Source organism: Salminus brasiliensis, chromosome 21 (genome assembly GCF_030463535.1).
Source record: "Salminus brasiliensis chromosome 21, fSalBra1.hap2, whole genome shotgun sequence".
NCBI classification, from domain to species: domain Eukaryota; kingdom Metazoa; phylum Chordata; class Actinopteri; order Characiformes; family Bryconidae; genus Salminus; species Salminus brasiliensis.
In genome coordinates, this window is record NC_132898.1 from 26332252 (window position 1) to 26348027 (window position 15776).

At 43.4% G+C, this 15776-nt stretch overlaps 1 protein-coding gene across 1 annotated transcript in view; it reads left to right on the top strand.

Annotated features, from left to right (window-relative positions):
* Positions 1–15776, top strand: part of suclg2 (succinate-CoA ligase GDP-forming subunit beta) — a 128300-nt gene that overhangs the window by 18470 nt on the left and 94054 nt on the right. Inside the window, 1 exon segment of the mRNA XM_072665650.1 lies at positions 15178–15319. Within this exon segment, the coding sequence (XP_072521751.1) occupies positions 15178–15319 (142 nt within the window).

Consider the following 15776-nt stretch of genomic DNA (forward strand, 5'->3'; position numbering starts at 1 on the left):
ATAATTGAGCATTGCGCAAGAATTGGCGTTTGTTGCTTCTGAGCTCCCCCTACAGTTGTGGAGTGTAATTCACTTTGTCACAACTGCTGTAAATACAAATCGCACTGAGCGCCCCCTTATGGACGAGCTGAGAGATACAGAATCGTGACTGAGAATGAAAAAGTGATGGACTGATATTCCTGGATTTTGCACTATATTTGGATATTTGACTCTGGTGAGAGGACCTGTGTAGGTCCAGCAAAGCTCCATAGTGCAGTAGCAGCCTTTTTGCAGAGGGCGCCATATGGCACTCTGCTCCATCAAATCGAATGATTGTGAGTGGATCGGGACCGTAAAGGCTGGAATCACCCACCCTAGTAATCCCTGTATCAGATCGGGACTTCCCTACTTGTTTGGTAATGGCATTCAGTCAATGAAGGGTGGTCTCTGACTTTTTCATAGCACTGTCAGTGCAGCAATATTTCCTTTGATAGTGTAAGAGTCTTCATACGTGTGGGCTCGTTTCAAGCAGAGGCCTTTTGCGCCACCCCTGAGTTTATTCGGTAGCGTCAGACTCTCTGAATAAACGTCCCGCTGCCTCTTAAGGGCATAAAGTAAAGTCAATAAACGACTATAAATACAAAGCGCTTCCTCACGTCCTCTGGGCTTTGCGTTAGTGTTTATTTACGGCGTGGATTGTGCTGAGAAAGACTTCGGTCAAGTTCTTTTTGCCCTTTAAGTATAATACACCTTCAACTTTTTCCTTTGTTTTTTTTTTGGGGGGGGAGGGGGCTTTTTTTTGTTGTTGTTTTCTTTCTTTTTTTTTTTTTTTTTTTTCTTCTCCGATGCCTGACTTTTTTTGATGTGGGCGCGGGCGTTCGTTCTCGTCCCGTTCCTGCAGCATCTGCTGCCGCTCGGCAGAATCTGATGCAAGTGCTGCCACAGCTTTCCTCTGTCCTTTCGGCTTTGTGTGAGGACGACCAATAAGTCAAGATCTGCTCAGGGCGCTCCGCCTGTCCTGAAGGGACATCTGTTCCCGGCCTCCAGAGACCAGGGAGTATTTCCGTTAATGTTAATGCTGGAGAAGCTATAAAAAGGCAGACAGAAACGTTTTCCGAGGTGTGTGTGTGTTTAATATATATGTGTCTTTGCATTTCTGTTGCTCCTTTTGTGCTTGAGTAATGTCTTGTGCTTGGCAGGAGCGGATTATAAATGACCCCTTGGTCTCCTCGTTGGTAAATAAACGGACACTGTAAATAGTTCCCGGCAGTATAATCATCTCTACCGGACTACTGGGATATTAATCCACTCTGATTAGGCTGCTTTTAGAGACATTTAGAATTCCCTAATTTGATCAGTTTTCAATGTAGTATTAAATATTATATTTTTATTAGGCGTTAGTAATACAGGTGCTGTTTATGATTTCAGTTCAATGCACTTTTTGTTTCCTCATGGTTCGCTGAGAAACAGTACAGTGTTGCAACTCAGCCCTTGCTCTGTACATATATATATATGTATGTATGTGTATGTATGTATGTATGTATGTATATGTGTGTGTGTGTGTGTGTGTGTGTGTGTGTGTATATAATGTGTATGTATATAAGTCTGTCTGTTCCAGATCCTCCAACACGATGTAATCAGGCAGGAGCGGGATGAGCACCAGGATCGACGTGAACACTGGCATGAAGTTGTCTGAGGAACACAGTGGCCTCTGTCAAGGGCGGCGAGTGAACAGTCAGTTTTTAAAGGTGATGTTGGTGTTAATTGCAGGATAACGGACGAGATCTCAAGGTTCCAGTTACACCCAAAGAGCAATTATTGAATAAATAAAATAATAATAATTAAAAAATAGACAAACATTGTGAAAGCATGAATGAATTAATAGCAGTAACATAACATTATAACATAATAAAGTGTGAGTAAAGTGTCTCGGGGTCCTTAGAAGTGTCAGTGCAGTGTGTTTGGTTAGGTGTAGGGAGTTTAAGAGTCTTACAGCTTTTGAAATGAAGCTGTTTCTCAGTCTGTTCGCTCCGCAGCCTCCTGCCTGAGAGGAGCGGGGCAAAAAAGTGGATGTGCTGAGTGTGTCTACCTCACCTTCGGTGGGTACTGACCATTGCATACCAGGAACACCTCACAAGACCTGCCTGATGTTTTGGAGATGTTCTGACCCAGTCGCTCTAGGACATCACAGTTGGACTCTTGTGAGAGTGGCTCAGATCCTTATGCTTGTCTGTTTTCCTGCTTTTAACACCAACATCACCTTTAAAAACTGACTCTGACAGATGCCACTGTGTTCCTCAGACAACTTCATGCCAGTGTTCACGTCGATCCTGGTGCTCATCCGGCTCCTACCTGATTACATTGTGTTGGAGGATCTGAAAAAGACAGACTTCCATCTGAATTAGTGCTGAACTCCTACGCTGGACTGACTAGTCACTTTCCCTTTATGGCTTTGCAAGCAGACCACTTATTTCCCGTCTCCTGTTCCAGTGTAGGGTGTTCCAGGAGTCTGTCTGCTGAAGTGAATTGTACGGCTTCCACTGTTATTAAAATGTACTGTATTCTATTTGTGTTTTGAGAAGACATTTGCATGAAATGTTAAACGCTCTCGTCAGGCCATGAGCGGACCCTCAGCGGACCCTCAGCGGACTGATCAGAGAGAGAGAGAGAGAGAGGGAGAGAAGTTCTGAAGCGCTGTACTCTGACATTTGCAGAACTGAATGTCGCTGCCTGTTACTCGCCCATAGCCAAACTGTCTCAAAAGTCTTCAGGTTTCACTGTGGCCTCAGTGCCTCCCTCTTGGAAATGCTCTTGATTATGATGCATCTAAGACCTTCCTTCTGAAGGCATCAGATCAAGGTTTTTCAGACCCCCATCCCATCTGAGTCTCTTAACTGTCCGATCCCGGTCTGATCTTTCTGTTTCTAGGAAGAATACAGCCCCTGCTAATCCGTAAAAGAAAACAGCAGCCAAATCATGCGCCGAATGCGCTGTTCAGAGCTGGGTTAGAACCAAGGAAATAAGCATGGTCCCCTCGCCTCCATGAGCATCAGTGAGGCCTTGGTTGGTCTTCCTTGGCGCACTTTTGGTAGGAACTGACCCGATCACTGCAGGTCAGGAACACCCCTCAAGACCTGCCTGATGTTTTGGAGATGTTCTGACCCTCACCCAGGCGTCCATTCCCAGGTTAACCCTGCATGTCTGAGCGTTCTCTCCACCCTGGTTGGACTTGCTGGGACTTCAGTCCGCTCTCAGATACCTGCACTCTCCTCACACACGTCTTTCTCCTTCGTTCTCAGCACTGATGGCAAGTGTGACACTCCGAGCCCCTTCCTCCCAGCGTGGCAAGCATCCGTTCTCTTCCTTTGTGGAGAGGTGTGTTTGTTTGTTTGTTCTGCTGTGTGTGTGTGTGGGTGTTTGTTTAGGTATGTTTGGATAGAGGAGTGTGTGCCTGTGGCTGTTTATTTCGGTGTGTGTGTGTGTGTGTGTGTGTGTGTGTGTGTGTGTGTGTGTGTGTGTGTGTATATGTATGTATGTGTGTATATACAGTGAGTCCAAGAAGTATTTGATCCCTTGCTGATTTTCTTTGTTTGCCCACTAATAAAGACACTATCCTTCTGCACTTTTAATGGTAGATATATTCTAACATGGAGAGACAGAATATCAAGACAAAAATCCAGAATATAATTTTAAAGAATATATTTTAATTAATTTGTATTTCAATGAGGAAAATAAGTATTTGATCCCTCTTGCCAAACACACTCAATACTTAGTGGCAAAGCCTTTGTTTGCAAGCACAGCGGTGAGACGTTTGTTGTAGTTAACCACAAGTTTAGCACACACACCAGGGGGAATTTTGGCCCACTCTTCTTTGCAGATCCTCTCTAAATCATGAAGGTTGGTGGGCTGTCGCTTGGCAACTCTGACCTTCAGCTCCCTCCATAGATTTTCGATCGGATTGAGGTCTGGCGACTGGCTGGGCCACTCCATGACCTTAATGTGATTTTTCTTGAGCCAATCCTTTGTTGCCTTTGCTGTATGTTTAGGGTCGTTATCATGTTGGAAGACCCAACCACGGCCCATTTTCAGATCCCTGGCAGAGGGGAGGAGGTTGTCCCTCAGGATTGTGCGGTACATGGCTCCATCCATCTTCCCAGTGATGCGGTGAAGTAGCCCTGTACCCTTGGCAGAGAAACACCCCCAAAACATTATGCTTCCACCTCCATGCTTGACGGTGGGCACAGTGTTCTTGGGGTCATAGGCAGCATTTTTCTTCCTCCACACATGGCGGGTGGAGTTGAGGCCAAAAAGTTCAATTTTGGTCTCGTCTGACCACAAAACCTTCTCCCAATAACTTGGTTCATCTTTCAAATGATCATTGGCATACTTGAGGCGCGCCTCCACATGTGCTCTCTTCAGCAGGGGTACCTTTCGGGCACTGCAGGATGTGAATCCATTGTTGCGCAAAGTGTTGCCAATTGTTTCCTTGCAAACTGTGGTCCCAGCTGCCTTCAGGTCATTTGCTAACTCCTGCCGAGTGGTTGCAGGACGATTTCTGACTGTTCTCAGCATCATTGCCACCCCACGAGGCGAAATCTTCTTTGGAGCACCGGGCCGAGGTCTGTTGATTGTCATGTTATACTCTTTAAACTTTCTGATAATTGCACCAATAGTTGTTACTTTCACATCCAACACCTTACTAATCTTTTTGTAGCCCATTCCAGCTTTGTGAAGGTCAACAATTCTGACTCTGAGGTCCTGTGACAGCTCTTTGGTTTTACCCATGTTGGAGACTTGAAATCTGTGTGATCTGTCTGATTCTGTGGACAGGTGTTTTTCACACAAGTGATTAGTGAGAACAGGTGGCTTCAGGTCAGGTAACAAGTTGATTGGGAGTGTCTAACTGGTCTGTAAAAGCCAGAACTGCTAATGAATACTAAGGGATCAAATACTTATTTCACTCCATGAAATACAAATCAATTAATATATATTCCTTAGATTTATTTTCTGGATTTTCTTTTTAATATTCTGTCTCTCCATGTAAGAATACATCTACCATTAAAAGTATAGAATGATCATGTCTTTATTAGTGGGCCAACGAAGAAAATCAGCAAGGGATCAAATACTTCTTGGACTCACTGTATATATATATCTGACGTCCCCATTCCATCCATGGACCTTTCATTCTACCAGCTTATGTCTACCAGCCTATCTTTTCTTATGTTTAGTCCCGTTGCCACAGGGGTCGGCAAGCCCCTAGCCATGCAGTCTGCCTTTACACTGTTAAAATGTAGAAGGTCCTTGAGGAACATTTGGAGGTTCTTCAGTATGAGTCTGTAGAGGAAGCTGTTGGGGTGCTTTAAGAAACCTTCAAGAAAATATCTATTTTTTTAAGAAGCAAAAGGTTCCTTGAAGGTTCCTCAAAGCCCCCTTAGAGCTTCCTCTAACTGATGATCATCTTAATCTCTCTCTTAATTCCACTATTTGTACTTTCTCTCAATTCTCCTCTCATAATTCTACTCTCCATTCCCCTGTTTTAATTCTACCCTCTCAATTCCACTCTCTTAATTCTCCTATTCTTCCCATTTTAATTCTACTCAAATCATTTCCAATTTAACTTCTATTCTCTTATTTCTACTCAGTTTTCCTTTTAACTAACTTTAATTTGACTAAATTTTCCTCTTAATTCTACTGTCTTAATTCTGCTGTTGCAGTTTTCCTTTTTAAATTCCACTCTCACTTCTAATTCTACCCTTTTATTGTTCTCTTATTTCTACTGTTTTCCTCTTTTACTTTTACTGTTGCAATCCCCCCTCTTTTAATTTGATTATCAATTTTCCTCTAATTTCATCCTCTAATTAATTCAACTCTCTTAATTCAGATGTTGCAATTTTCCTCTTAATTCTACTCTCCATTTTTAATTCTTCACAGTTCTTTCAAACCAACTCTCATGCATTTCTCTTTTCTTCTTTTCTCGTGATCTCTCTTTATTCTACTCTCAACTCTACTCGTATTCCTTTTCTCAATTCTACTCACTTTTCTATTCTCAACTTTCTTCTCAATTCTATTTCTCTTAATTCTACTCTTGCAGTTTTCCTTTTTAATTCTACTCTCTTCAGTTCTTCTCTTCTAATTCTACACTCTTAGTTATACTCTTATTTCCTCTACTGTTGCAAGTTTCCACTCTTTAAATTCGACTCTCAAATTTCCTCTTAATTCAACTTCTGCTCTCAGAATTTTCCTCTTTAGTAAAATCTGTTTCGCGCTTTTTAATTTTCACTGTTGCAATTTTTTTCTTTGAATTTGACCCCCACAATTCTTTTCTTGCAGTTTCTCTCTCTTTATTCTACTTTCTCAATTCTCTTGTATGTCAACTCTGGAGATTGATGAAAATCATAATGATGTTGATTTTTTGTTGTTGTGGTACTCTGATTAGTAAGTGTAATATCTAATAGCCCTTTATTGTGTAATAATATATTTTAATTGCTTCATAATCCATAACCCTGGCTGGTGCGTAGTCACCCTAATTGAAGAAATAGCCATATAAGCACATATCCATATTTACATGTGTGTATGTGTGGTTAGGTGTGGCTGTATTCATTTCGGTTTAATGGTGTATATGTTTTTAGCTGTGTGTGTGTGTGTGTGTGTGTGTGTGTGTGTGTGTGTGTGTGTGTGTGTGTGTGTGTGTGTGTGTGTGTGTGTGTGTGTGTGACTATTTAACAGGGTCTTTGTGCAGAGTGCTGATGAAGATAATTACAGCTGAAGCAGGGCTCTCAGGGGGGAAAAGCGCTGTGTGTTTCCCCGAGTTAGTGTCTCTCTCCTGGGGCTGAGCCTCCCCCATCTCCCCCTGCAGCTCCGTCTCCAGCCCTGCTGTCCTTTCATCAACTAACAGCCTTTATCCTAGCTTTATCGTCCCGCTCAAGCTCCTAAATTTAGCAAGAGAGGAGCGCTGTGTTTACAGCTAATGTGTGCCAAGAGGTTGCCATGGTGTTCCTTCGGCGGCGTGTGGGTCTAATTAATGAAGGGAGGTGGAACCCGGTGGCTGAGAGACATAGTAAAGGCCTCGAGGACGGGCCATTAAAAAGCCTGTGCCTGGAAAGGAGTCGACGATACACAGAAAGAGAAATCACACACCGATGATTTGATACTTTACTGACTCGCTCGCTGCGTCCGAATACTTTACTGACCCTTCCTTTACTGTTTCCCCATGATTTAGTTCAGTTCACTACTTCTGTCTTAGTTTAACTCTCTTAATACAGCTCTCTCAGTTGCCCCTTTCAATTTTACTCTCTCTTAATTCTACTCACCTATTTCTACTCTCTCAATATTCCTCTTTTAATTCTACTCTCATAATTCTACTCATTTCTGCATTTTCTTCTTTCAATTCTATTACGTAAGTTTCCTTTTTTAATTCTATTGTTACAATTTTCATCTTTTAATTTGACTGTCAATATTCATCTTTAAATTCGATTCTAGCAATTTTCCTTTTTCAGTTCTAGTTACTTAAGTTTCCTTTTTTAATTCTACTGTCACAATTTTTTCTTTTTTAATTGTACTCACCTAAGTTTCCTTTTTTAAATTCTACTTTCAATTTTCATCTTTTAATTCGATTCTTAAAATTGTCATCTATAAATTCTACTATTTTAATTTTCCTCTTTTTATTCTACTCACCTAAGTTTCCTTTTTTAATTTTACTGTCATAATTTTCCTTTTTCAATTCTGTCACAATTTCCCTGTTTTAATTTGATCCCCTTATTCAATTCTCTTAAATTCTTATCTCGCAATTTTTTTTTATTGTTCTCTTAATTTTTCTCTTTTAATTTAACTCTTAATTCTACTCTTGCAGTTTTCCTCTTTTAATTATCTTAATTCTTCTGCCAATCCTGTTTATGCTCTCTGTTCTCATTCAAATTCTACTCCTCTCTCATCTGTTACTTTTTTATATTTATTGCCTTTTTTCCCCACTCTTAGTTCTGCTCTCACTCATAATTCTACTCTTCTGCTTAACATATTTTAATATTTATCTGAAATCTTTTAATTCTGCTCTCTCAGTTCTTTTCTTCCTCTCTTCTACATTTACATTTACATTTAAGGCATTTAGCAGACACGCTTCTCCAGAGTGACTTACAAAGAGCTTTGCTATTTACTCAAGAAAAACCTCAGCTAGTTAGAATAGACTAATAGTTCAAGGATACCTGTAAGCTTTAGACATTACTAAGCACAAGTCAATAAGGCGACCATAGTACTCTATTCGCCCAAGTATTCTCTGAAGAGGTGGGTCTTCAGTTTGCATTTGAAGACAGCGAGCGACTCTGCCGTTCGGACACCCAGGGGAAGCTCGTTCCACCACTTTGGTGCCAGGACAGAAAAAAGCCTGGATGCTTGTCTTCCGTGGATTTTGAGGGATGGCGGGTTGAGCCGAGCCGTACTTGAAGCTCGAAGGGCTCTTGGTGCGGATCGGCTTTTGACCATTGCCATCAAGTATGGAGGGGCTGGCTGGTCCGTTGTTGGCTTTGTAGGCCAGAGTCAGGGTTTTGAATCTGATGCAGGCAGCAGCTACAGGAAGCCAGTCAAGAGAATGCAGCAGTGGAGAGACATGGCTGAATTCTTCTACTTAATTCTACTCTGTTAATATTCCTGTCTCTTAACTTTACAGTCTCTCTTATTTAGTTATTAGTCTCTTAGTTTTATGCTCTCAATTCTACTCTCTTTTTTAATGATACATTCAGCTTTAATTGTACTCTACTACTAATTAATCTACTAATTACTTAATTACTCTCGTAATTCTACTCTCTAAATTATACTCTCTCAATTCTACTCTCTCTCTCTATAGCTGCTTCTCTCCTGCTTGTCTTAGGAGCGTTTTCTTTGCAAGTCCAGCATGATTTCAGTGAGATTAGTCTGACACTCCGGGGTGGAGTCTTAATTGCTGCTTTCGTCCCGTGGAAAACGCAGGTACTACTTGTGTCACACAGAGAGGACTGAGCCTTTTTTCCTTTTCTCCAGACTGAAGCTCTGTGTAACGTGGCATTTTCTGCCATTCTTCTCACCGCCTCCTTTGATATGAAAGTGCGGGCGATTCGCACGCTTTCAGACGCCGCTTTATTGAATTTATAAAAAAAATGAAAGGTAAAGAACAGTAATTCCAGACTGTTCCACACAGTCATAACGATTACGCGGCCGCTGGGAGTCTTGGGAGCCGTATATAAAAGGCTTTAGCTGTACGGATTAAGAGGGTAAATATTGTTGCGGTTTTGCGGTTTATGTGGTTGGAGATCCAGTCTGAGAGATGGCATTAAGTGCATCTGCAACCTTTGTGTAGTGAAGCGCTTGGGTTTGTGTGTGTGAGGAGGCTTTTAGTACCAACTGTCCCGCCTGTGAACTCTTTAACGGCCTGGCCGCGGTGCTCGCGAGCGTCAGCCATTGGCTAATTGTTGTCAGCAGGGTTAGGTATACCGGTGTATAGCGGTAATGAGGGATACCATGGTACCGAGAAATGATGACTGTATCGCTAAGTTAGGTGTATGGTACACCTGCCAAATTAGCCCAATGCCCCATGTGTATTTAAGAGGCCTATGGGGGGGGCGCTGTGGGACCTCACTGATTTGTGATGTCACGTGCTGAAAACAGGTGGGAAAACAAACACACATTTCTTTCTCTCTCTCTTTCTCTCTCTCTCTCTCTCTCTCTCTCTCTCTCTCTCTTAATTTTACTCTCTCAATTCTTTTCTCTTTCTCTCTCCCTCTTCTTTTCTCTTTCGCTCTCTCTCTCTCTCTCTCTCTTAATTTTACTCTCAATTCTTTTCTCTTTCTCTCTCCCTCTTCTTTTCTCTTTCGCTCTCTCTCTCTCTCTCTCTCTCTCTCTTAATTTTACTCTCTCAATTCTTTTGTCTTTCGCTCTCTCTCTCGCTCTCTCCTTTTCTCTTTCGCTCTCTCTCTCTCTCTCTCTCTCTCTCTTAATTTTACTCTCTCAATTCTTTTCTCTTTCGCTCTCTCTCTCGCTCTCTCCTTTTCTCTTTCGCTCTCTCTCTCTTCTACTCTCCCTCTTAATTTTTTTCTCTTTCTCTCTCCCTCTTCTTTTCTCTCTCTCTCTCTCTCTCTCTCTCTCTCTCTCTCTCTCTCTCTCTCTCTCTCTGTTTTGCTCTCTCAATTCTTTTCTCTTTCTCTCTCCCTCTTCTTTTCTCTTTCGCTCTCTCTCTCTCTCTCTCTTAATTTTACTCTCTCAATTCTTTTCTCTTTCGCTCTCTCTCTCGCTCTCTCCTTTTCTCTTTCGCTCTCTCTCTCTCTCTTACTTCTACTCTCCCTCTTAATTTTTTTCTCTTTCTCTCTCCCTCTTCTTTTCTCTCTCTCTCTCTCTCTCTCCCTCCTCTTTTCTCTTTCGCTCTCTCTCTCCCTCTTAATTCTTTTCTCTTTCGCTCTCTCTCTCTCTCTCTCTCTCTCTCTCTCTCTCCCTCTTAATTCTTTTCTCTTTTGCTCGCTCTCTCTCCCTCTTCTTTTCTCTTTCGTTTGCTCTCTCTCTCTTAATTTTACTCTCTCCATTCTTTTCTTTTCTCCTTGTCTCTCGCTCTCTGAGACACTGCTTCTCTCCTGCATGTGAATCCTGTGTGATTTCAGTGAGATTTGTCTGACACTATCAGCTTTTACAGTTAGGTTGAGGTTGTTTTATAGATTTGCAAAACAATGGAAGGTAATGAAGGCAATGGAGATGAATCCCTTATTCAGAAATTAACTGTTTTAATGAACTTTCCTGCAAATATTAAAGATCAATAAAACTCGGTTTGGATTATCAAAGAAAGGAGACAAATGTGACGGTAATTATTACTGTAAGAAGAAACTGCTGCAGCAGAACTGTATTCCACACTGTTGTGGTTATCCACGGTTCAACATGCGCAGTGATGTCACCAACTAATCAACAATTAAATTAATAGATTTTAGTCAACTAAGTTGATGAGACCTCTCGTGAATGCCACCCCACCCTGAATCTGAGTGCTGTGAAAGTATGCAGAAAAGGCAGCCTGTCAGTCATTTCTGAAGGCTTCACTTCCATGTCCTTAATGGGAAGTAAAGACTCCAGCAGTTAAGCTTCTCATTATGTTAAAATTGTGGCGTTTTAGAGTAAAGTAGTGGCGCACTCCGCTACCTGCACTTACTGTCGACTGAAAGTCTGAAGGACTGCGCTTCAGTGCTTTCCATCTTTATACCCTTGGACAAGGGCCTTGACCCTCTTGTACTTTGTTCAAAGTGACTGACCCCTGGCTCAAAGCCCAGGCTACACACACACACACGCACACACACTCACTTGATTCTGTCTCACACTGATGCATCGCTCACAATCACTCTGAGCTCGCACGCCATGTCAGTTGTGCCTGGGAGGAGGCCTTTTTATTCCCATTTTACGTCTGGTTTATGGAAATGTGTCGTTGTGTGGAGCGTTTGCGATAGGGACACACTGATGAGGAATGCTGAGGAGCCTCTCAGCCTTTATTATAACATGTAAAGGTGGGATAGGTTCAACAAATGGGCCTGATTTTAAAGCGAATTAAAATGTGTACACTATATTGACAAAAGTATTGGGACACCTGCTCATTCGTTGTTTCTTCTGAAATCAAGGATTTTAAAGAGAGTTTATCCTGCTTTTGTTGGAGGAACAGTGTCTGCTGTCCTGGGAAGGAGGCTTTCTACTAGATTTTTGAGAATCCCAAAAATACTGGATGGAGCACCAACCATCATTCCAGAGAACACAGCAGTTCCACTGCTCCACAGCTCAATGCCCCTCTGGTCCACATCTGGCTGCTCCAGAGAGTCCTATTGTATTGGCAGTACTTCACTTCTCTACAGGACTAAACAAGCTGTGTGTGTGCAGTTACACATCTGTGTCAGCAGTAAAGTAGCCGAATGCCTTCATTTACAAGAAATGTCCACAAACTTTTGGACATGTCATTTAGATTTTAGAACAATTTTAATGAACAGTCAACCTGACCCCGGATCTCCAATCTAATCTCGGGGAATTACAGGCCCGAAATCTTCATTTATTGGCCTCCAAAGTTGCCTCAGTTATTCGTCTGCATGCTCTTTGAGCCGACTGAGGGTAGTTGTTGGGTGTGTGTTTACAGAGATGAGATTGGTGACAGTCCAATTCCAGTCTGTGTTAGCAATGTTAGCCTAGCATCTCCTGTTCTTAACTAAAAAAAGCACATGTCAGAGACCAAAGATGTCTTGGCTGATTGACTGTATCTTATATATATTTTTTTTTTTATTTTTTTTTTTTTCCTTAAATTTCTTTACCTGGTAATTAAATTAAGCTTAACTTCAAACCTCTAACACTCAAGAAATCACAAATCAGTTGGGATGTGGTTGATGGGATTGTTCTCTGTTTTAGTCTGGTTTCGTCTCGTCTAGACCAGTTGTAGTCTGGTGTATCCCGTTGTGTTCGGAGGTGTAATGATAGCCCAAAGCCGTGTTCGTCCGACAGCTCTCTCGGAGGCTAAGTGGGGTGGAAGGCCGTCCCTGCGGTTAGTCACTGAGGCGGTGAGGGGGTGGATGTTGGAGACATCCAACCCGACACTCTCTCGCTCATAAATGATTTAGAGACTCCATCTTTATCACCTCCACCCCCCCACCCCCCACCCCCCCCCTACACTCTCACACACACTCACTCAGACTGCGGCCTCTGCACCTCTGCCCAAACCAACCCCCTGTTCTCCACCCACCTCGAGAAGGTCTCTGTCTGGTTTTAAGGGGCTTCCAGTAGCAGCATCTTTGAGTTGTGGAATGTGAAGGAAAACCTTCAATTATACATGAAGATAGGTGTGAGAGTTTGAGTTGCGGATGGTAGCAATGGTGGGACCAGAGGTTCTTGAGAGAGCTTGAGGAAATTGTAACTTTGGAATTGCTTGCACTGGTTTCTGGTGGGCAGGATTTCTCTTCTGCACAGGCGCAAACATGATGGCAGCGTCCAGTCGCCCATCTTTTGGCTTCAAAACGTCTCAAAGGAAGTGAAGAGGGATGTGCTGTCCGCTCTTATAGACAGACTATGAGCCCAACGCGGCTAAAACAGTGACGCTAGCCGTGGTGCTGAATACCGGCAGGAGCAGAATCTGAGACCACCTTAAATAAAGATCAGACCACCTTAAACAAAGACAAGAATCCCTCTCTTTTTATCTTGGCATTAGCAGCCCGCCGGCTACCAGCCTCGCCCAGCATCGCTACTACGACGTTAGCATATGTGCCACAGCATTGGCATCGCTATTGCAGCGGGACCCTTACTACCGTCACCCTACCATGCCGGCCGCTGGCTTGCCCTACGTATCGATCGCAGCATTGGCATTTAGGCTATTACAGCAGTAGCAGCACTACAGCGTCAGCCGCCTGCCTCGCCCAGCATTGTTAGCCTTGCTATTGTGATGTTGGCCTTGCTCTCGCACCAGACACCAACCTTGCCCAGCATGTCTACCACAGCCTTAGCATCGCTATTACGACGTTAGCATCTCTACCGCGCCAGCCGTCTGCCTCGCGAAGCTTTGCTCTCCAGGTGTTAGCCTTGCTATTTCTGCCTCTCTATTCCTGTTCCTCTCTGTTGCTTGCCCTCGCCCTCTCTTGCGCTCTCGCGCTCTCTCTCTTTCTCTCATTGTCGTTTCCTCAGGCATCATAATGGCTTTGTTCTCAGTATTGCCGCCGTAGACTCGTAGACTCTCAGACTCTCGGTATAATGAGCCCAACTGACAACACCAAAGGAGAAGTCACCTCTCGGGTTCTCCTATTCCCCACTAAAAACCCTCCGATGTCTTTTTAATAGCAGCAACAGCTGGAGTCAACAGCCATCTCGGCTGCTGAGCACACACTTCTGAGTGTACACTTCAGAGTGCGCACTACTAACCCTGCACTCCATCTGGCTGCCTCATTATTCCCAGAGGAGCGCGCGGAGCACGGACGGCACAGGCTCCGGGGAGCCGTTCTGAAGCATGGCTTCGTCAGGGTTCGGCCTGGTCCGGGCTCTCCGTCGGCTCCTTGTTCTCTCGCCCCGTTCCAGAAGGCTCTTTTTGGCTGCTGTCCGGTGAAGGATAATGGGGGTTCGTCTGTTTAATTGCTCAGGAAGGAGCCGTATAGGAGTGCTCAATGTCTCGTTTAATTGCGGGTCATAAGGAGCGGTGATAAATAGTTAGCAGAGGCGCTTCTGTTCCGGTGCACAGATCCAGCTGAAGACGGGGGAACCAGCATGAATTTATTGTGCTTTGTGAAGATTGTGTATCAGTATATCCTGCCATGGCCTGGCACCCATCCAGGGGCGACAATACAGGGGTTACTATTTATTTATTTATTTATTTATGTAAGCATGTACAATTTTTTTTAACGGATCCGAAGGCACGATACACGCGTACAACACTGCCATCTAGTGGGCGGGGGTTTAAACCCAACACTAAATGAGCCACTGTCTGCCAGCAGTCTTTACATGTAAATTCTTTATTAAACAATCCTGGTTTTAAGAATACAGTATCGTTACACACATTGCAATACTTTGACATATCAATATTTTCGTATGCCCCAACCTTCGCCCCCCTGATGATTCTATGTAGGTTCCTCACCATGAGGAGGTGAGGAACCTAGGTCTAGGTCTGATGCATTACCACTGTGGACCGGGGGGTCCCAAAGCCTTGCTGCTCGCAGTCCGAGAGAGCACAATTGGCTGTGCTCTCTCCAGGTGGGTAGATGGTGCTCTCCACTCCCTGCCTCACTCTTAAGGCAGTGCCAGCTGGCACAGGCGTCTCTTAGCTGGTGTGGTGGAGCTGGGGAGCCGATACTTTCCTCAGAGCGTGACGGCTGCCGCCCGGTAATGCTGCATTGGCACAAAAGATGCAATGTCTGTCTTCACACGTATCGGAGGGGACATGTGTTAAGTTCTTAGTACTGAATTGGAAGAAAAAGGGTGTGTGTAATTCAATATAAAATATAAATCAATATAAATCTATTATCTATTATTTGTAAGATGAATTCAAAATTACCAGTAATTCTTATGTAGCGATCAGCTTTTAAATTTAGCTTGAGGTTGTCTTAAAAATGTGTAACAATAAAGACAATGAGGACAAATACCTTATTCAGAAATTGCTCAAAAAAATCAAAAGGTTGAAATGCTTGTCTTTATACTGGGTTAAATTGTGTGTGTGTGTGTGTGTGTGTGTGTGTGTGTGTGTGCGCGCAGGTGGTGAGGGTAAGCCCCAGAAGATGGCTGAATCTGCAGGAGTACCAGAGCAAGAAGCTGATGCAGGACAGCGGCGTGACCGTCCAGCGTTTCTTTGTGGCAGACACCGCTGACGAAGCTCTGGAGGCTGCCAAGAGGCTCAGTAAGTGGTTCCTTCATGGAAATTAGGTGGGGTAGTGATCAACCAACGTCCTGACCTTACCGCCGCTCTTGTGACTAAATGCAATCAAATCCTCGCAGCAATACTTCAGAAAGCCTTCCCTGGAAAGTAGACACAGTTACCCCAACAAAAACTGGATGAACTCTTTTGAATCCCCTTTTATTTTGAGAGAAACTATGAATAAGAAAGCGTCCCAATACTTTTGTGCGATTGGTTTTTGGAACTGAAAGTACTCTCGGAATCCCAGATACTACAGGTACCACCTTGTCTCATGTATTGGCTAATCGGTAATCAGGATATCAGTCTGCTCACCACAGAACCCCGGAACCCGCACAGACTGGCAACTAATGATCGAGCTACTGCTGTTGAAAGGACTGAAAAATGAAGTTAAAGTTTTATCCAAGTTGTTTTGGATTGGTAGCACAAGCGCTAAGCTAGC